We start from the raw sequence: 22,159 nt of genomic DNA, 5'->3' as shown, positions 1-22,159 counted from the left end.
CCATGGTTGTTTAATATATTTATAGATGGGGTTGTAAAAGAAGTAAATGCTAGGGTGTTCGGGAGAGGGGTGGGATTAAATTATGGGGAATCAAATTCAAAATGGGAATTGACACAGTTACGTTTTGCTGATGATACTGTGCTTATGGGAGATTCTAAAGAAAAATTGCAAAGGTTAGTGGATGAGTTTGAGAATGTGTGTAAAGGTAGAAAGTTGAAAGTGACCATAGAAAAGAGTAAGGTGATGAGGGTATCAAATGATTTAGATAAAGAAAAATTGGATATCAAATTGGGGAGGAGGAGTATGGAAGAAGTGAATGTTTTCAGATACTTGGGAGTTGACGTGTTGGCGGATGGATTTATGAAGGATGAGGTTAATCATAGAATTGATGAGGGAAAAAATGTGAGTGGTGCGTTGAGGTATATGTGGAGTCAAAAAACGTTATCTATGGAGGCAAAGAAGGGAATATATGAAATTATAGTAGTACCAACACTCTTATATGGATGAGAAGCTTGGGTGGTAAATGCAGCAGCGAGGAAATGGTTGGAGGCAGTGGAGATGTCCTGTCTAAGGGCAATGTGTGGTGTAAATATTATGCAGAAAATTCGGAGTGTGGAAATTAGGAGAAGGTGTGAAGTTAATAAAAGCATTAGTCAGAGGGCAGAAGAGGGGTTGTTGAGGTGGTTTGGTCATTTAGAGAGAATGGATCAAAGTAGAATGACATGGAAAGCATATAAATCTATAGGGGAAGGAAAGAGGGATAGGAGTCGTCCTCGAAAGGGTTGGAAAGAGGGGGTAAAGGAGGTTTTGTGGGCGAGGAGCTTGGACTTCCAGCAAGCGTGCATGAGCGTGTTGGATAGGAGTGAATGGAGACGAATGATACTTGGGACCTGACGATCTGTTGGAGTGTGAGCAGGGTAATATTTAGTGAAGGGATTCAGGGAAACCGGTTATTTTCATATAGTCGGACTTGAGTCCTGGAAATGGGAAGTACAATGCCTGCACTTTAAAGGAGGGGTTTGGGATATTGGCAGTTTGGAGGGATATGTTGTGTATCTTTATACGTATATGCTTCTAAGCTGTTGTATTCTGAGCACCTCTGCAAAAGCCGTGATAATGTGTGAGTGTGGTGAAAGTGTTGAATGATGATGAAAGTATTTTCTTTTTGGGGATTTTCTTTCTTTTTTGGGTCACCCTGCCTCGGTGGGAGACAACCAACTTGTTGAATATATATATATATATATATATTTATATATATATATATATATATATATATATATATATATATATATATATATGTGGCATTTATGGATTTGGAAAAGGCGTATGACAGGGTGGATAGGGGGGCAATGTGGCAGATGTTGCAAGTGTATGGTGTAGGAGGTAGGTTACTGAAAGCAGTGAAGAGTTTTTACGAGGATAGTGAGGCCCAAGTTAGAGTATGTAGGAAAGAGGGAAATTTTTTCCCAGTAAAAGTAGGCCTTAGACAAGGATGTGTGATGTCACCGTGGTTGTTTAATATATTTATAGATGGGGTTGTAAGAGAAGTAAATGCGAGGGTCTTGGCAAGAGGCGTGGAGTTAAAAGATAAAGAATCACACACAAAGTGGGAGTTGTCACAGCTGCTCTTTGCTGATGACACTGTGCTCTTGGGAGATTCTGAAGAGAAGTTGCAGAGATTGGTGGATGAATTTGGTAGGGTGTGCAAAAGAAGGAAATTAAAGGTGAATACAGGAAAGAGTAAGGTTATGAGGATAACAAAAAGATTAGGTGATGAAAGATTGAATATCAGATTGGAGGGAGAGAGTATGGAGGAGGTGAACGTATTCAGATATTTGGGAGTGGACGTGTCAGCGGATGGGTCTATGAAAGATGAGGTGAATCATAGAATTGATGAGGGAAAAAGAGTGAGTGGTGCACTTAGGAGTCTGTGGAGACAAAGAACTTTGTCCTTGGAGGCAAAGAGGGGAATGTATGAGAGTATAGTTTTACCAACGCTCTTATATGGGTGTGAAGCGTGGGTGATGAATGTTGCAGCGAGGAGAAGGCTGGAGGCAGTGGAGATGTCATGTCTGAGGGCAATGTGTGGTGTGAATATAATGCAGAGAATTCGTAGTTTGGAAGTTAGGAGGAGGTGCGGGATTACCAAAACTGTTGTCCAGAGGGCTGAGGAAGGGTTGTTGAGGTGGTTCGGACATGTAGAGAGAATGGAGCGAAACAGAATGACTTCAAGAGTGTATCAGTCTGTAGTGGAAGGAAGGCGGGGTAGGGGTCGGCCTAGGAAGGGTTGGAGGGAGGGGGTAAAGGAGGTTTTGTGTGCGAGGGGCTTGGACTTCCAGCAGGCATGCGTGAGCGTGTTTGATAGGAGTGAATGGAGACAAATGGTTTTTAATACTTGACGTGCTGTTGGAGTGTGAGCAAAGTAACATTTATGAAGGGATTCAGGGAAACCGGCAGGCCGGACTTGAGTCCTGGAGATGGGAAGTACAGTGCCTGCACTCTGAAGGAGGGGTGTTAATGTTGCAGTTTAAAAACTGTAGTGTAAAGCACCCTTCTGGCAAGACAGTGATGGAGTGAATGATGGTGAAAGTTTTTCTTTTTCGGGCCACCCTGCCTTGGTGGGAATCGGCCGGTGTGATAATATATAATATATATATATATTATATATATATATATATATATATTATATATATATATATATATATATATATATATATATATATATATATATATATATATATATATATATATATATATATATATATATATATATATATATATATATATATATATATATATATATATATATATATATATATATATATATATATATATATATATATATATATATATATATATATATATATATATATATATATATATATATATATATATATATATATATATATGATTTATTTATTTATTTATTTATTTATTTTCATGGTACTGTATTTAACTTTTTGTCTTTGCTAAGATTCACCATGATAAACAGTGAACCTGTTGATTAAGGATCTCCAATTAAAAAACTAATGTTTGGTAATAAATCTTGAAATATGACTTGAAAGTTAGTATTTTAATTGCGACACTAAATAATTTAAATAACATAATGTAAATCTTTCAGTTATGTTTTAAATACCTGTACAATACCAGATTTTTCTTAAATTTATCTTTTAAGGTATCGACTGTTCCGTGAGCATTGTGTATGTGTTCAGGGCAACTATGTTAAGGATCTGACAATACTTGGCAGAGACCTCTCAAAGACCATTATTGTAGATAATTCTCCCCAAGCATTTGGTTACCAGGTGAGTGTTGAATGTGGTTTCTTTCTTGTGATTTTTCCCTTTATTGTGAATATATGAAATCATATACATGTACTTGTGATTAATTTCATTTTTTCACATTTGCTTCTGCTATGTGACAAGAGTTGCAGTTGTAAAAGACTCTGGGTTTGAGTTCTAATTTCACACATGTATCACTCTCACTTTTGCCAGAAGTATGACATGAAAATAATAATTATAGCTAGCTATATTATCATCATAATAATCATCATTCATCATTTAAGCTATCATCAGGAGGCTTTAGCATCATCACTTTCTGGGGACTTCATTCCTTATACTCTGAGAGGTGGGCATTTATGAAAAATTTTCTTCAGATCAACAACGGAATTCCAATTGAGAGCTGGTTTGTTGATAAGGAGGATCGGGAGCTGGAGAAGCTTGTACCATTCCTAGAATCACTTGTGGATAAGGATGATGTTCGACCCTTCATTCGTGAGAAGTACAAACTGGAGACATATTTACCACCAGATTAAGCTTGGGAGAACTCTTGTTGTGGAGTACATTCTTAGATGTGACAGGAGCAATAGTAATTAGAAGGAAAAAACAGTGTTTTTGTCCAAGTACTCTAAATCTTTCAATAAAACACTACAGTAATTCTGTCTGGTACACTTTGTGTTAGGCTCAAGTGATAAGAAAGAAGTGGTGCCTGATCTTGATATACAGTAATGATCTAAGTGATGAGGAAGAACAGTATTTAAGTGATATAGTGTGAATGTGTGAACCAATGAGACCCCAGACTAAGGTGTTAGAACTAGGCATTGAAAGATTAAACTTTCATAAGGGCTGCATTGATTTTGAAAGTGATGCTATATTTGTTGGCAAGAAGGTTTGTATGAAAAACAGCATAATGTAATAGCTTGAAAAGCACTTTAAACTTAAGAGATAGCTTCAAGATATGAACAGTTTTACAAATAAAACTTGTGTAGAATATGGTGAACAGAGATGTATATATTATGTTTAGCAACATCTGATCAGCAGGCATGAGAAGTTCAAAGTATCCTCTGAAAAGTTACATTGCTCTTGTTGGACAATGTTGCCACTGCTGCTTTGAGAAGCAGTAATGGGTGTTCTCCACACAAGAGGTATCAGAATAATAGTGTAAATCCTGTGAATGCATGTTACAGATTGGTTGAGTAGTTTCATAGCATTTGTCAGTGAATTCAAGAAGAGAAAGTATATTTTGAATGTTATCAATTGTATACACTAAATTTTATTCTTAAAACTTCATTTGAAATGTTAAATTATTTTTTCTGGTTGCATAAGAACAAATTAGTATTACATTAGAATATCTATAAGTACTAGATATCTTTTTATTTTTTTTTCTATCATACAAAGAGTTAGAAATGACCAACTTGTTTCTGCACTGCAATTAAATTTTCATTTAAGTATTGAAAATTTATTGTATGGGTTACTGTACTAAAAATTTCAAATTTAGTATTTTAATGATTATATTTTTTGTTGTGGTTTTAATATGAACAGTATCTGTAAACATTGGGGACAAAAGATTAACAGGTAGACACAAAGTGAGATTATCATTTAGGTTTTTTCTTATATTTGTCAAATTCATGTATACATCATGAATTTGAGTTGAGTCAGTGATAGGAAGAACAGTAATGACAGTCTTCAAAGCGCCTGTTTATATTATTTATGTACCTTCACTTCAAAACATTTAAAATGCAGTTTTCAACTGTATAGTGGAAATGAAAAGGCTTAGCTATAATGAGTGAGAGTCCTTTGAAATTAATGTTATTTCTAGCATGAATGAAGATACCATGTAATGTAGATAATTCACATTGTGACCCCTATCTCACAATTTGGCCAGACTCCTCATCAACAATATTCATATTCTCACTATATGCATCTTTTTTTTTTAATGTGTGAAAGTTTATAAATAATTTTTAATTCACCTAAGCTTTCAAAATTTTTGCAGATAAAACTGTTGAATTGTAATTTTACAGAAAGTTAATTTGTTTGCACTACAGTACCTGGGCTTCTCATTATGTTTGTTAGGGAGATGAACCCAGTGATGTGTTGTATAAAAGAATTTGCCCAGTGCACGGTTTCATAAAGTTATCTGCACCTGGAGCAACCGGTGATATAAGTGAATATCTCAAGTTGTTGGAGGAATACAAATCTATTTAAGGATTTTCTCTGTATGTATGTGCTTATTGTTCTAAAATGTACAAAGAAGTTACAGAGTCTCATTTTAACTTCATATTTTAGTTTACACAATTTGTAAATTTTATTTAAAAAGGAGTTTGCTTCTTGTAAAATTTTTTATTATTTATAAAGCACAAATTAATTTTAACTGTGTACAGTAGAGCTATACTGAGAGGTTCTGTTTTTGGAAGCAGATTCTTGTATTCTTGTATATAGTATGAAGAAACACAGGGAGAGATGGACATAAACATTGGACAGAAATGTTAAGGTGCGGCAAGTACCTTTCTCTCATTGTCTGCCACACACTATCATCATTTTAAGAAGTATAATTTTTTTCAATTGTATTTCATGTGATTGTACAGTTAAATAGTAAAAATTCTGAGAAAATTTAGCTGTTAGTAGAAATACACAAGTTTCATATTGTGTGGGCCAGGTTGGTGATTACATTTGTTGACTGTCTTGCATAGTCTTGTCATTATGTCTACATAATCTTATATATTTTCTACAAAAAATATGAAAGGGAACCATTGTTCAGTTACTTTTAAATAAAAGAGTTATTCAACATGGGAATTACATAGGTAAATTATGCAATGTAGTACAGTATATGTATATGTTTTATTGTGCATACAATAATACTGTATATTCTTGGCCACAAATCTACCTTTATTATATATGGTAAATAACCCAAATGTATAAATAAAATTTTCCATGGCATTAAAATGCATAGAATTATAAAAATTAGGAATACTATAGAATATGTAGCAATGTGGCAGAGGCTTATACTGTCCTGTATTGTACTGTCCCATGTACACAAGTACTTGAAGTAGAGTTTTATTTTTATTGTGTTTCATTCTTGTTAAAATGTTTTATTTCATTAAAATGTTAGATTGTCTCTTTCTCTCTCTCTCTCTCTCTCTCTTTCTCTCTCTCTTTAATTAAAAACATTCAAATATGCTAAATATAGACAATTATGCTTCAAAACCAGTTTCATATGATAATTCATATAATTTTGTAACATTATTTGTTTTGGCAGAATGATGAAGGTTACCCCTTCTGCATAAGACAATGTCTTTAATTCATTTGTTGTGGACATTAATGAAAAATCCAAGAAAATACGTATAATCTTTTCAATTATCATTATTTTATATGAAGCATTTTATTAAAGTAATACAGTACAATTAGCAAGAGAAATAAATGTGAATATTCCAAATTCCAAATGTAACTGTGAAAAAATACATTTCAGAGCAAGTAATTGTCATGCCAGTATAACATTTGATAAGTCATTGCACGCAACATGTGCGGTATGCTGCCACAGATTGTTCTTAACACTTTCACTGTCCTTCAGATAGATCTATGTCATTGACACCAATGTCCTTTACATAGATCTGCATCACAGACACCAGGGTCCCCTCACATAGATCTACATTACTGACACCAGGGGTCCCCTCACATAGATCTACGTCACTGACACCAGGGTCCCCTCACATAGATCTACATCACTGACACCAGGGTCCCCTCACATAGATCTTTGTCACTGGCACCAGGGGTCCCCTCACATAGATCTACGTCACTGACACCAGGGTCCCCTCGTATAGATATACGTTGCTGACACCAGGGGTCCCCTCACATAGATCTACATCACTGACACCAGGGTCCCCTCGTATAGATATACATCATTGACACCAGGGTCCCCTCACATAGATCTACGTCACTGACACCAGGGTCTCCTCACATAGATCTGCGTCACTGACACCAGGGTCCCCTCGATCACTGACACCAGGGTCCCCCTCACATAGATCTATGTCATTGACACCAGGGTCCCCTCGATCACTGACACCAGGGTCCCCCCTCACATAGATCTACGTCATTGACACCAGGGTCCCCCCTCACATAGATCTACGTCACTGACACCAGGGTCCCCTCGATCACTGACACCAGGGTCTCCCCCTCACATAGATCTATGTCACTGACACCAGGGTCCCCTCACATAGATCTTTGTCACTGACACCAGGGGTCCCCTCATATAGATCTACGTCACTGACAACAGGGTCCCCTCAATCACTGACACCAGGGTCCCCTCGTATAGATATACGTCATTGATACCAGGGTCCCCTCACATAGATATACGTCACTGACACCAGGGTCCCCTCGTATAGATATACGCCACTGACACCAGGGTCCCCCTCACATAGATATACGTCACTGACACCAGGGTCTCCTCGATCACTGACACCAGGGTGCCCCGTCACATAGATCTACATCACTGACACCAGGGTCCCCTCACAAAGATCTACGTCACTGACACCAGGGTCCCCTCACATACATCTATGTCATTGACACCAGTGTCCCTCACTTAGGTCTACATCATTGACACCAGGGTTCTTCACATAGATCTATGTCATTGACACTAGGGACCCTTGTGTAGATCTACGTCATTGACACCAGGGTCCTTCGTGTAGATCTATGTCATTGACACCAGGGTCCCTCATGTAGATCTACATTATTGACATCAGGGTCCCTCGTGTAGATCTATGTCACTGACACCAAGGTCCCCTCATGTAGATCTATGTCACTGACACCAGGGTCCCCTCACACAGATCTACGTCACTGACACAAGGGTCCCCTTGTATAGATATACATCACTGACACTGACACCAGGGTCCCCTTGTATAGATATACATCACTGACACCAGGGTCCCCTCGCGAAGACCTCTGTCACTGACACCAGGGTCCCCTCGTATAGATATACATCACTGACACCAGGGTTCCCTCACATAGATCTACGTCATTGACACCAGGGTTCCTCACGTAGATCTATGTCATTGACACCAGGGACCCTCGTGTAAATCTATGTCATTTACATCAGGGTCTCTCACATGGATCTACATCATTGACACCAGGGTCCCTTGTGGGGATCTACATCATTGACACCAGGGACCCTCGTGTAGATCTATGTCATTTACATCAGGGTCTTTCATGTGGATCTACATCATTGACACCTGGGTCCCTCATGTAGATCTACGCCATTGACACCAGGGTCCCTGATGTAGATCTACGTCATTGGCACCAGGGTCCCTCATGTAGATCTACATCACTGATACAGGTCCCCTCATGAAGACCTCTGTCACTGACACCAGGGTCCCCTCGTATAGATACACATCACTGACACCAGGGTCCCCTCACAAAGATCTCTGTCACTGACACCAGGGTTCCCTCACATAGATCTACGTCATTGACACCAGGGTTCCTCACGTAGATCTATGTCATTGACACCAGGGACCCTCGTGTAGATCTATGTCATTGACATCAGGGTCTCTCATGTGGATCTACATCGTTGACACCAGGGTCTCTCATGTGGATCTACATCATTGACACCAGGGTCCCTTGTGGGGATCTACATCATTGACACCTGGGTCCCTCATGTAGATCTACGCCATTGACACCAGGGTCCCTCCTGTAGATCTACGTCATTGGCACCAGGGTCCCTCATGTAGATCTACATCACTGACACCAGGGTCCCCTCACGAAGACCTCTGTCACTGATACCAGGGTCCCCTCGTATAGATATACATCACTGACACCAGGGTTCCCTCACATAGATCTACGTCATTGACACCAGGGTTCCTCATGTAGATCTATGTCATTGACACCAAGGACCCTCATGTAGATCTATGTCATTTACATCAGGGTCTCTCATGTGGATCTACATCATTGACACCAGGGTCCCTTGTGGGGATCTACATCATTGACACCAGGGACCCTCGTGTAGATCTATGTCATTTACATCAGGGTCTCTCATGTGGATCTACATCATTGACACCAGGGTCCCTTGTGGGGATCTACATCATTGACACCTGGGTCCCTCATGTAGATCTACGCCATTGACACCAGGGTCCCTCATGTAGATCTACGTCATTGGCACCAGAGTCCCTCATGTAGATCTACATCATTGACACCAGGGTCCCTCATGTAGATCTACGTCATTGGCACCAGGATCCCTCATGTAGATCTACGCCATTGACGCCAGGGTCCCTCATGTAGATCTACGCCATCGACACCAGGGTCCCTGATGTAGATCTACGTCATTGGCACCAGGGTCCCTGATGTAGATCTACGTCATTGGCACCAGGGTCCCTGATGTAGATCTACGTCATTGGCACCAGGGTCCCTGATGCAGATCTACGCCATTGACACCAGGGTCCCTGATGTAGATCTGCGTCATTGGCACCAGGGTCCCTGATGTAGATCTACGTCATCGGCACCAGGGTCCCTGATGTAGATCTACGTCATCGGCACCAGGGTCCCTCGTGCAGATCTACGCCATTGACACCAGGGTCCCTCATGTAGATCTACGTCATTGGCACCAGGGTCCCTCATGTAGATCTATGTCATTGACACCAGGGTCCCTCATGTAGATCTACGTCATTGACACTTGAGTCCCTCGCATAGATCTATGTTTTAAGCTCAGCTCCCTCAGATAAGCTGTGAGCAGAAAATTTTAGCTTAGATATGAGAGAATAGGTTTGTGCAATGAGTATAAAAAAAACTTCTGCCCCACGTGGTGTATGATGGGAAAAGCAAAACTTACTTTGTGCTTGGTTTAACATAACGATTTTGAGGTGTTTTATAGAATTGTTTGCATGGTTTTCTAGTTGTTTCTTGGTATCATTTGATAGAATGGAAGATATACTGCTGAAATAAAGATGATTTTGGTTGGTTTCAGGACTGGAAGTAGCTTGAAATTGGGGTCAAGTTAGTGGAATAATTCAATTTTGCTGATTTTCCTGAGGATATGTAAGACCCTTCTTACACTCCCAGGTCTGTTTTACTAGATTTTACTTGGTCTGATTCAATTATTGGGATCTCATAAACCATGTCCAATCATTTCTGGTTATATTTTATTATCTGAGAAATAGGGTAAATCTTGAATTTTTTGTGATGATGAACTCAGAATGGAAAGCATGTGTAACATAGAAGAGGCCTGGGGATGTGATTAGTGAACAAAGGAAATGTTTTAGTGCCTGGAATGTCTACAGTGTTTATCCTAAACTCTGTTTTTAAATTGGAATTTTTATTGAATTGTGTAAAATTGGTCAAATTACTGACTTCTGTGCATTTCACTGGGTAGTTCTGATGGGTGAATGGGCAGTTTCTTGTCCTCAATTGATAGAACAGAAGGCATACTAGTGAAACAGCTAAGAATTTAATTGAATTGAGCAATGCAATTGACTTAAAATAGGATCCTATTTAGGCAAAATTGCTGTTGAATAAATTGCACCCAGACTATCTTTACACCTGTGTGATTCCCTGAGGTATTTTTTTTTTATCAACTTTCATACTTTTAGTATCATTATATTCAGAAAAAAAATCTCTACCATTTCAGAATATTTTTTTTTTTTTTTTTTTTTTTTAAACTAGACATAGAGCAGTTTTTATATCTAGAATCCCAACACTGAAGGGGGTTAAATCTCCACTCATTACCAATAGTGCACTGCCACTGGTCATTGCTAAGTCACTGCACACAATCACATTGCGCTGCCACTGGTTGCTAGTAATTCACTATACACAAGACCTGCAGTGCACTGCCACAGGTCTTTGCTAAGTCACCCGTAAGGCATTTCCTTGCGTTCTTTCTTGAAATTAAGACACATGTGCAACATCTGGGTATCTTTATTGTAGACTTTTGCCATCCAGTGGCTTTATCAATACAAATTCTAGGACGTAACTTGAAGACAGTAAGAATCTCCACGACTACGGTGCTCTTCGCACCTACTCCTAGGTTGAGGGACTGATTACCTCATCTTCTGTACATAGTCTTACTGTCTTCAAGTTATGTCCTAGAATTTGTATTGATAAAGCCACTGGATGGCAAAACGTTTACAATAAAGATACCCAGATGTTGCACATGTGTCTTAATTTCATCTTGTCGGTATTATATACCATTCTTGCACAACGTTCTTTCTTGTAATGCGTGTCTAATATATTGCATTGCATATTTTTACAATTTACTTAAAAGGAAAATAATTATTTTAATTTGAAAAAAATAAATGAAGGTGATAGCCAGGGTGATTCTAAATGTGACTCTCTTGCTTTCTTGAATATTTTTTTTTTTTTTTTTTTTTTTTAACCACCAGCTGTCTCCCACCAAGGTAGGTTAACCCAAAAAAGAAAAACATTCACCATCACCAGTTCAATAGCTGTCTTGCTAGAAGTACATAGACATGGCAGTTTAAATGACCCTTTAAACTACAATCTCCTCATCCTTCCCTCAGAATGTAGGCACTGTACTTTCCACCTTCCAGAACTGTTACTTTTCTCATATTCCAACAGCACAATTTTTTAGAAATAAATTAATTAAAGTATTCATCAAGGCAAATATTTTTCTAAAGCTAAGGGGATACGGATATCATATTCAATTAGTGACCATGAAGATAGCTTTTTGAGAATTTACGGTAAAGCCAAGTTGATTTATTGACGAGTCTGGGTAAAAAAGTTATGTTTGGACTTACAATCCTTGGCTTATGACTGATCAGAATTACATTTCATATTATGCAACACTGATGGGTTTGTGTAATACAATACACCCTTGGATAATGCATCCCCAGCTATCACCAATTTAGCAAAATGTGATTAAAAACTATCTCTTCAATTTACACTTGTACTTCTCCTAGACATGGGTAACTGTTGGTGGGCTTGCAGTAGGAAATTTCCCATCCATGCCAATGGGCTGCTAAACCTGTAGACTTCTCTTCCGGAAAATGACCCTGACATATCTAGAGACTGACTTCTTCTGCAGTTGGGTCTGGAACAGCTAATGAAGCCATATCAGCTGTATAAAGAACTGGTGGGTAAAACAGCTGAGGCAAAGTACAGAATTCTTTACTACCCCCAGTACAACCAGTAGCTTCTCACAATTCTCCATCAACATCAACAGACATACTACAGCTATCCACCTCAGCCTGATAGCCACATAAGCCATCTCCATCCACTGTTGTGCAACAAGCAGGAGAAATAAGGAGTTGAAGGTAAGGTAAAATTCTTGTGGGCTTTTATCTTATTTTGAATGAACGTGTGTAGTGAATGTACACCATGATTGGGACTGTGTCGCTGTTGTTGGTTCCTGAGTGGTTTTAGAATTGCCTTATCTTACACCATTTCAATCCTGCCCACTTTCTCTGCAAGGGATGCTATGCTCATTTTCTGTGGATGAAATACACACTCAGGTTGTAGTGATAAAATTCAAACACAGCAAATGGAAACTTATTATTAAGACTATGTTTCACCTTCACAGCAGGCAAAGTGTAGTCTTAACAAAGCTTCCAATTGCTGCTTGTGTGTCATTATTAAGTTCAGTATGTGGGTATTCCTATACCTTCTATTATTCCAGTTGACACTCAGCCGAGTCATTGACAGGCTTCACCCAGGAGAGTGAAGCCTGTCAATGACTGTACACATACAGGGCATGACTTCTCTTTATCAGTGTCAAGTGCAGATAATTTTGGGGGGATTATTAACTTGAAGGGTTAGAATCCAGGTTAACTCAGGAAAGTTACTGTTGGTTAGCACCTGGTACCTACTTTTTACTAGGTGAATGGGAACAACAGATAGAAGTATTGTACAGGGCTACATGAACACTGTTTACATACTTGTATATGAACAAGCTATAACAACCAGAATTAAAGGTAAGACTAAAGTTGTTTCTTTTGAGTTTTAAAGGTCTTCTTTCTTTCAACGCACCAGCTGTATCCCACTGAGGTAGGGTGGCCCAAAAGGAAAAACGAAAGTCTCGCCTTTTGAATTTAGTAATATACACAGGAGAAGGGGTTACTAGCCCCTTGCTCCCGGCATTTTAGTCGCCTCTTACAACACGCATGGCTTACGGAGGAAGAATTCTGTTCCACTTCCCCATGGAGATAAGAGGCAATAGACAAGAACAAGAACTAGAAAGAAAATAGAAGAAAACCCAGAGGAGTATGTATGTATATATGCTTGTACATGTATGTGTAGTGTGACCTAAGTGTAAGTAGAAGTAGCAAGACGTACCTGAAATCTTGCATGTTTATGAAACAGAAAAAAGGACACCAGCAATCCTACCATCATGTAAAATAATTACAAGCTTTTGTTTTGCACTCGCTTGGCAGGGCGGTAGTACCTCCCTGGGCGGGTGCTGTCTACCAACCTACTACTATAGTTTTAAAGGTATTTTCAACAAATTGTCATTATCTTCTTTTGATTTCCACTGAATGTATTGATCCTTTTTCCTTAAGTTTTTCACTTTATTTAAAGTTAATGTGACCAAAGCACTTACTTTTCAGCAAATGTAATCTCCATGTTTATCAGGGGTCAACTCTACTAAAGCTAAGGTCATAAAAAAAAGATTCAAATGCATACACATTAAAAGTCACAAACAGTAATAAATTATCTCCAAACAGTGTATCAAAACTTTATTTATATTATATCCTTTTTTTTTTTTTTTTTAACACTGGCTGTCTCCCAATGAGGCAGGGTGATCCAAAAAGGAAACACTTTCACCATCATTCACTCTATTACTGTCTTGCCAGAAGCATGCAGATACTACAGTTCAGATACCCCTCCAAACTGCAATTATCCTTACCCCTGAGTGTAGGCACTGTACTTCCCACCTCCAAGATTCAAGAGTTCAGATAACCAGATTCCCTGAATTCCTTCTCAATTTTTTTTTTTTTTATTAGGGGGAAGAGCTAAACCCATAGAGGTCAAATAGCACCTGCAGGAATAGGGGCAATCAGGTTTGATCCAAGGCAGAGGAAGGCAGGAGCAATTCTTTGCATTAAGAGCCTTGCACTGACATCAAGAAACCTTCCCTGAGGGATATCTTAGGTGAATATTAAAAAAAAATGCTTGTGTTAGAAAATTTGGCAAATCCTTAACTTGTTAATAAGTTACTGCTGCATGAAAAATGGAGCAATGTCAGAAAACTGAAATGTACTATAAAAACATTTTCAGATATTTGGCTTTGTTGATTTATAGAAAGCAGCACCTGCCAGAAACATTGTTTTATAGATGCAAGTGTAAAAATCTATTAAAATCTTTTATTTTTTATTTCTATAACAATCTGACATTTATATATGTAGGTATTATTTAAATGTACATTGCTATTTAATATTCTTGTGTAAATGTCTTCTGGTTTTTTTTTTTTTTTTGTCATAAGAGCCATCTCCCACGTAGTTGGGTTATCCAAAAATGAGGAAAAGTATTCACCATCATTCATTTAACCACTGTCATGTTAGAAGCCCATTGACACTGGAGTTAAATTGCCCTCTGAACTGCTATATCTTTACTCCTCCTTCACAGTGTGGGCTCTGTATTTCCTACTTCCAGGCCTCGGGTCCGGCTAACCAAGTCCCTTCATAAATACAGTGGAACCTTGGTTTTCGTTGAATTCAGTTTTCGGCGACTTTTTTTCATCAAAATTTTGTCCCAGTTTTTGTTCACCATCTAGGTTTTCATCGGTCCTCTGTACTGAACACGTCCGCCTTCCCGCGCCCACACAAAACATTCCACGTATTTTGAGTCGGTCTGGCTTTGTTTCTCGTCGAGTGAGCATTACCCTACGCGTTCATCCAAAACATTTCTTAATAATCCGTTTTTTTTTTTTGTGCTTGTTTATTGAGTGTGACTGCTCAATAAGCCACCATGGGGCCAAAGAAAGTTCTGAGTGCCAGCCTTTTGATAAAAAAGGTGAGAAACACGATAGAATTCAAGGAAAAACTTGTAGCAAAGTATGTACAAAAGTGGCCACACGTATGTGTGGTCGATCTCGCCAGGATGTATGGAAACTCCTCATCAATGATCAGTGCCTTCTTCAGTGATTAAGGACACATGTGCAATGTGGAGTGGGTTGCAAAGTTTTGTGGAGAAATATCACCCTAACAAAGCTGGTGCAAGCCATGTCTTCAATATGTTCAGTGACAATGCCTTGTCCCATTTTAGGAAAATCTTAAAGAGATGCCAGAAACAGACCTCTCTGGACAGACTTTTTGTGTGACAGGGGTCTAGTGCCAGTTAAAGACAAAGAAGGGAAGTAACCCCAGATAGGGACTTGATACCTGAAGTCCTTATGGAGGGGGATTCCCCTTCCAGCCAATAACCGCTCCTCCTCCCGTCTTCCATAAAGGTAAAAGTGATATTAAATGTTCATTTATCCATTTCATTAGTCCTATATATTATTTTTCATTGTTTTCTGTAGTTATAGTTATTCTCTATAAAATGTATTTTTTTTGTTAATACTGTTGGGTGTGTGGAACAGATTAATTAGATTTACATTATTTCTTATGGGAAATATTGTTTCAGTTTTCGTCAAATTCGGTTTTCATCAGACTTTCTGGAATTAATTAATAATGAAAACCAAGGTTCCACTGTATTACCCTTCTCACACTCCAACAGTACATCAGGTTATATATAAGTAATATCATAATGCCAAACCTGTTTTATCTGCAGTTTGTTGAAGATGGCTCATATGTGACTAATATATGTAACAGTTGAGCTGTGTCACTTTTTTTGTCCACTGTACAATGAAGCAGAAACTAGTTGCAGTACTGATACAATCTTGGTTGTAAAGCAAGTCCAGCATGTGTCTTAATTAGATTCTTCATTAGTTATGGCCAATTTTACCTGGCATTCATATTACTTGTAGCTTTCAAATATGAAACCAAATTGTGTACAGTGAAATATGTTTTGCTGTAATACTAGGATAAAGACAAAGCATTATACCAAAAGCGTAGACTTCTGTACTATACACGTATTTTGAAGTGTTTATCTACATACTGAATGGATGGTTGCATAAAAGTTGTGAGGTTCTCATGGAAGAAAAGTAAAAAACCTATAAGAAAATAAAGGAATAACAGAAGGTTTTTAAATTAACACACAATCATCAACATTAACCTCTTTGTAAATTACTGGCCATAAGGTGAGGCTTTGTATTAAATATGTCCAGAGTAATATTCCCTATCTTATGAGTGCAGACATTGTGCAGGTATTATAAAAAAAAAAAATGGTTGACCCTTCAACTTGCAGACATTTCTGACAAGTGCTGTAACATAAAAGTTAAAAAAATTATGAAAATAACAAACAAGTATTAAGGCAATCATTACAGCCATGTTATTGTTGGGTTTACAGGTTGTGAAGGGCCCCTACTTGAGTACTCTCATTGCTGTGAGAATGATTACCAGTATGCTTTTGCAAATATAAACTACAGTACTTTATTTATATTCATAATTTTATTTAAATAAGAAATCTAAAATATCATTAAACTCACATAAGAAAGGAGGAACAATGCAGTAGTCCTGTTGGCCCATACTGGGGAAGTCCTTTACAAATTCAGCCCACTAATAGAATATTTGCTCAACCCACTTTTAGTACTACCCTAACAATAAGCTCTGATAAATTGTTTACTCATGTGCAAGTCTCACTCAAATCCATCCCCTCTCACCCATGTATTTATCCAACTTAAACATGAAACTACCCAAGGTTCTAGCTTCAATCACCCTGCTACATAGACTGTTCCACTCATGAACTACCCTATTTCCAAACCAATACAGTGGAACCTCTACTTACGAGTTTAATCCGTTCCGTGACCTTGCTCGTATCCTGATTTGCTCATATGCTGAGTCAATTTTCTTCATTTAAATAAACTGAAATGCAATTAATCCGTTCCGGCTCTCAGGAGGCACAACAAATTACAGTGGACCCTCGCATAATGCTATTAAATCTGTTCCTGAGAGCTCAATGTTATGTGAAATGATGTTATGCGAATGAATTTTCCCCATAAGAAATAATGGAAATCAAATTAATCCGTTCCTGACACCCAAAAGTATGAAAAAAAAATTTTTACCACATGAAATATTAATTTTAATACACACAAACTGAAGAAGACATGTACAGTTACATGACACCTTTATTGAAGATCTGGTGATGATTGATGGGATGGGAGGAGGGGAGAGTGTTGATGGTCTTAGTGTTTAGAAGGGGAATCCCCTTCCATTAGGACTTGAGGTGTCAAGTCCTTTTCCGGGGTTACTTCCCTTCTTCTTTTAATGCCACTAGGACCAGCTTCAGAGTCACTGGACTTCGGTTGCACAACATATCTGTCCATAGAGGTCTGTACCTCTCGTTCCTTTATGACTTTCCTAAAGTGGTTCACAACATTGTCAGTGTAATAGTCACCAGCATGGCTTGCAACAGCTGTCTGAGGGTGATTTTCATCCATAAAGATTTGCACTTTAAGCCACATTGCACAGATTTCCTTAATCTTTGAAGTAGGCAACTTCTTCAATTTCTCTCTCCCCTCCTCTGAAGCAGTTTCCTCAGGTGTGGCCTCATGCTGATGAAGATGATCTAGCAGCTCATCAGTGGTTAGTTCTTCATTGTCCTCCTCCACCAACTCTTCCACATCATCCCCACTAACCTCCAACCGCAAGGACTTTCCCAATGCCACAATGGATTCCTCAACTGGCATAGGATTCTCAGGGTTAGCCTCAAACCCTTCAAAATCCCTTTGGTCTACACATTCTGGCCACAGTTTCTTCCAAGCAGAGTTCAAGGTCCTCTTAGTCACTCCCTCCCAAGCCTTACCTATAAGGTTTACACAGTTGAGGATATTAAAGTGCTCTCTCCAAAACTCTAAGTCTTAGAGTCAATTGAGTTTCTGAGGTCACTACAAAGCACCTTTTAAACAGAGCTTTTGTGTACAGTTTTTTGAAGTTTGCAATAACCTGCTGGTCCATGGGCTGCAGGAGAGGAGTGGTATTAGGAGGCAAAAACTTGACCTTAATGAAGCTCATGTCCCCACAAAGTCGCTCTGCCAAGTCTGTAGGATGACCAGGGGCATTGTCTAATACCAGGAGGCACTTAAGGTCTAATTTCTTCTCAGTTAGGTAATTTTTCACATTGGGGGCAAATGCTTGGTGTAACCAGTCATAGAAAAAGTCCCTAGTGACCCATGCCTTACTGTTTGCCCTCCACAACACACACAAATTAGCCTTGAGGATATTCTTTTGCCTGAACGCTCTGGGAGTTTCAGAGTGATACACTAATAAAGGCTTCACTTTGCAATCACCACTAGGATTGGAACACATGAGAAGAGTAAGCCTGTCTTTCATAGGCTTATGTCCTGGGAGTGCCTTTTCCTCCTGAGTAATGTAGGTCCTGCTTGGTATTTTCTTCCAAAACAGTCCTGTTTCGTCACAATTAAACACTTGTTCAGGTTTCAGTCCTTCACTGTCTATGTACTCCTTGAATTCCTGCACATATTTTTCAGCTGCTTTGTGGTCCGAACTGGCAGCCTCACCACACTATGTATGCCACTACGCTTCTTAAATCTCTCAAACCAACTTTTGCTGGCCTTAAATTCACTCACATCATCACTAGTTGCAGGCATTTTTCTAATTAAATCCTGATGCAACTTCCTAGCCTTTTCACTTATGATCGCTTGAGAGATGCTATCTCCTGCTATCTGTTTTTCGTTTATCCACACCAATAAGAGTCTCTCAACATCTTCTATCACTTGCGATCTCTGTTTCGAAAACACAGTTGCACCTTTGGCAAGAACAGCTTCCTTGATTGCCGTTTTCTTGGACACAATAGTAGCGATGGTTGATTGGGGTTTACTATACAACCTGGCCAGCTCGGAGACACATACTCCACTTTCATACTTAGCAATGATCTCTTTCTTCATCTCTATAGTAATTCTCACCCTTATTCCTGTAGGGTTGGCACTAGAAGCTTTCTTGGGGCCCATGGTCACTTATTTTGCAGGAGAAATCACCAAAAACGCTGTAATAATACAAAATGTTCCGATTGTGTGCTTGGATGTTACCGCAGAGGCTGGCTGGTAAACAATGCCACTGGCGGAACATGTGAGGCTGGCTCATTCCGCACATTAGATGAATAGCATTGAGCGAGTTTTTTAGCGGTATGCGAGGCAAAATTTTAGCGATAAAATGTATCGGTATGCGGATTTAACGTTATGTGATGCCAACGGTATGCGAGGGTCCACTGTACGTACTACAGTGTATTTCGCTAATATCAACTCTATGGCTTATATTATCAAAATTCATCTAATATGACATAATAAACAATATAAATAACATAGAAACCTGATATATACTCTAGAATGAATAAAATATATCATTACATATGTGGCTACATAATGGTGCTGGCAGAAGATGAGAGTTTGTTTGGAGACAGGACAAAATACTCCTTCAACATTTCGCTGATATCAACTTTACGGCTTATTTATCTATCAAAATTCATCTAATATGACATAATAAACAATATGAATAACATAGAAATCTGATATATACTCTAGAATGAATAAAATGTCATTATGTGACAGGTGGAGGCAGCCATAACTGCTCCCACATTGTTGTGGTATTCACCGCCATCTAGTGACAGCCTTTCAAAGCCACTTTCAAAGCCGACTTGTTTAAAAAAAAAATTATTTTTATACGTATTATTATTATTATTTATTAGTACATATATATTCTTATAATAATTTATATTACCTATATAATTATTACATTATACATATTATTATTATTATTATTTATTTAGTACATACATATTCTTATAGATGTAATAATACTCTTGCTTACCTTTTGGAATTTTTATTCACACAAAAAATAGATTTGCTGTCATGCAGACTACTTCATTATTGTAATACAGTGGACCCCCGCATAGCGACTTTAATTAATCCGTGCAAGAGGGCTGATTGTTATGCGAAATGTTCGGTATGCGAATGAATTTTCCCCATAAGAAATAATGGAAATCAAATTAATCCATGCAAGACACCCAAAAGTATGAAAAAAAAAATTTTACCACATGAAATATACATTTTCCTACACACAAAGAGAAGGATACATGCACAATAGTAGAGTAGTACATGCACAATATATATTGTGCATGTACTACTCTACTAAATGAAGAATAAATGACACTTACCTTTATTGAAGATGCAGCAATGACTGATGAGACACTGTGTCCTGGGAGTGCCTTTTCCTCCTGAGTACTGTAGGTCCTGTTTGGCATTTTCTTCCAGAACAGGCCTTATCACACTGTGTATGCCACTACGATTCTTAAATCTCTCAAACCAACCTTTGCTGGCTTTAAATTCACCAATATGAGCACTAGTTCCAGGCATTTTTCCCTGTTCACCTGGGTGTTAGTCGACTGGTGTGGGTTGCATCCTGGGAGACAAGATTAAGGACCCCAATGGAAATAAGTTAGACAGTCTTCGATGACACTGACTTTTTTGGGTTATCCTGGGTGGCACATCCTCTGGGGTTAATTGTTTCTTGGTATTCTCAATAAGCCACACCAACAACGGTGCTACAGCAGCAGCAGCAGCTGACGGTGGTACAGCAGCAACAGAGGATGCTACAGCAGCAACAGATGATGCTACAGCAGCAGCAGACGATGCTACAGCAGCAACAGACGATGCTACAGCAGCAACAGACGATGCTACAGCAGCAACAGACGATGCTACAGCAGCAACAGACGATGCTACAGCAGCAGCAGACGATGCTACAGCAGCAACAGACGATGCTACAGCAGCAGCAGACGATGCTACAGCAGCAGCAGACGATGCTACAGCAGCAGCAGACGATGCTACAGCAGCAGCAGACGGTGCTACAGCAGCAGCAGACGGTACTACAGCAGCAGCAGCAGCTGATGGTGGTACAACAGCAGCAGCAGCTGACAGTGCAGCAGCAACAGCTGTACCACCAATAGTAGCGATGGTTGATTGGGGTTTATTATACAACCTGGCCAGCTCGGAGACACGCACTCCACTTTCATACTTATCAATGATCTTTTTCTTCATCTCTATAGTAATTCTCACCCTTATTGCTGTAGGGTTGGCACTAGAAGCTTTCTTGGGGCCCATGGTCACTTATTTTCCAGAAAAAATCACCAAAAACACTGTAATAATACGAAATGTTCCGATTGTATGCTTGGATGTTACCGCGGAGGCTGGCTGGTAAACAATGCCACCGGCGGAACATGTGAGCGTGGCTCAGGCCGCACATTGGACGCGTCTCGGACGAAGAGCGGTGAGCGGGTTTTTGGGTGGTATGCAAGGCAAAATTTTTGCGAAAACGAGCGGTATGCGGATTGTACGGTATGCGATGCGTGCGGTATGCGGGGGTCCACTGTAATTGTATAAATACATAATGTCAACCCTTTCATGACTGCGTATTGGAATGGACAGTCGGACAGGTATTGGACGGTGACGTCATTTGTTTACTCTTGATCATTGCCAAAGAATCAAACATTTTTGCTACTTTGAGCTGAATTTCAAGGTACTTTTCATCATTAAACCAATCAAAATCATATCTACTTCTGTAATATATCTTCCATTCTATCAAATGAGACCGAAAAAAGGAGACTACAACTATAAAAACCATACGAAAATAGTATACCGTTAAGGGGCGGCTAATGGCTGAGAAGTGAACTCCATTATTTATGGTCTGATTTCTTTCATTTTTGGTGTACATTAAGAAGCATCTTTCCATCATACATTTCCCAAGTTTCAATAAGACAGCCCAACAAACAACTGAGAAAAAAAAATATTTACTAAAAATCATTAATTATTATTATTATTATTATTTATTAGTACGTACATA

General features: G+C 38.8%; 1 protein-coding gene across 9 annotated transcripts in view; it reads left to right on the top strand.

Moving 5' to 3' along the window:
- The window catches only part of LOC128695988 (CTD small phosphatase-like protein 2-A), a 455,855-nt gene extending 449,242 nt beyond the window's left edge, over positions 1–6,613 (top strand). For all 9 annotated transcript variants that reach the window (XM_070093077.1, XM_070093083.1, XM_070093081.1 and 6 more), the window contains 2 exons: positions 3,176–3,302; positions 3,653–6,613. In XM_070093077.1, the coding sequence (XP_069949178.1) occupies positions 3,176–3,302; positions 3,653–3,811 (286 nt within the window). In that variant the 3' untranslated portion in view covers positions 3,812–6,613. The remainder of the gene's footprint in view (positions 1–3,175; positions 3,303–3,652) is intronic.
- Positions 6,614–22,159: the final 15,546 nt, after the last annotated feature.

Source organism: Cherax quadricarinatus, chromosome 41 (genome assembly GCF_038502225.1).
Source record: "Cherax quadricarinatus isolate ZL_2023a chromosome 41, ASM3850222v1, whole genome shotgun sequence".
Taxonomy (NCBI): domain Eukaryota; kingdom Metazoa; phylum Arthropoda; class Malacostraca; order Decapoda; family Parastacidae; genus Cherax; species Cherax quadricarinatus.
Note: the sequence above shows the minus strand (reverse complement) of the source record. Positions and strands in the feature narration are given on the sequence as shown.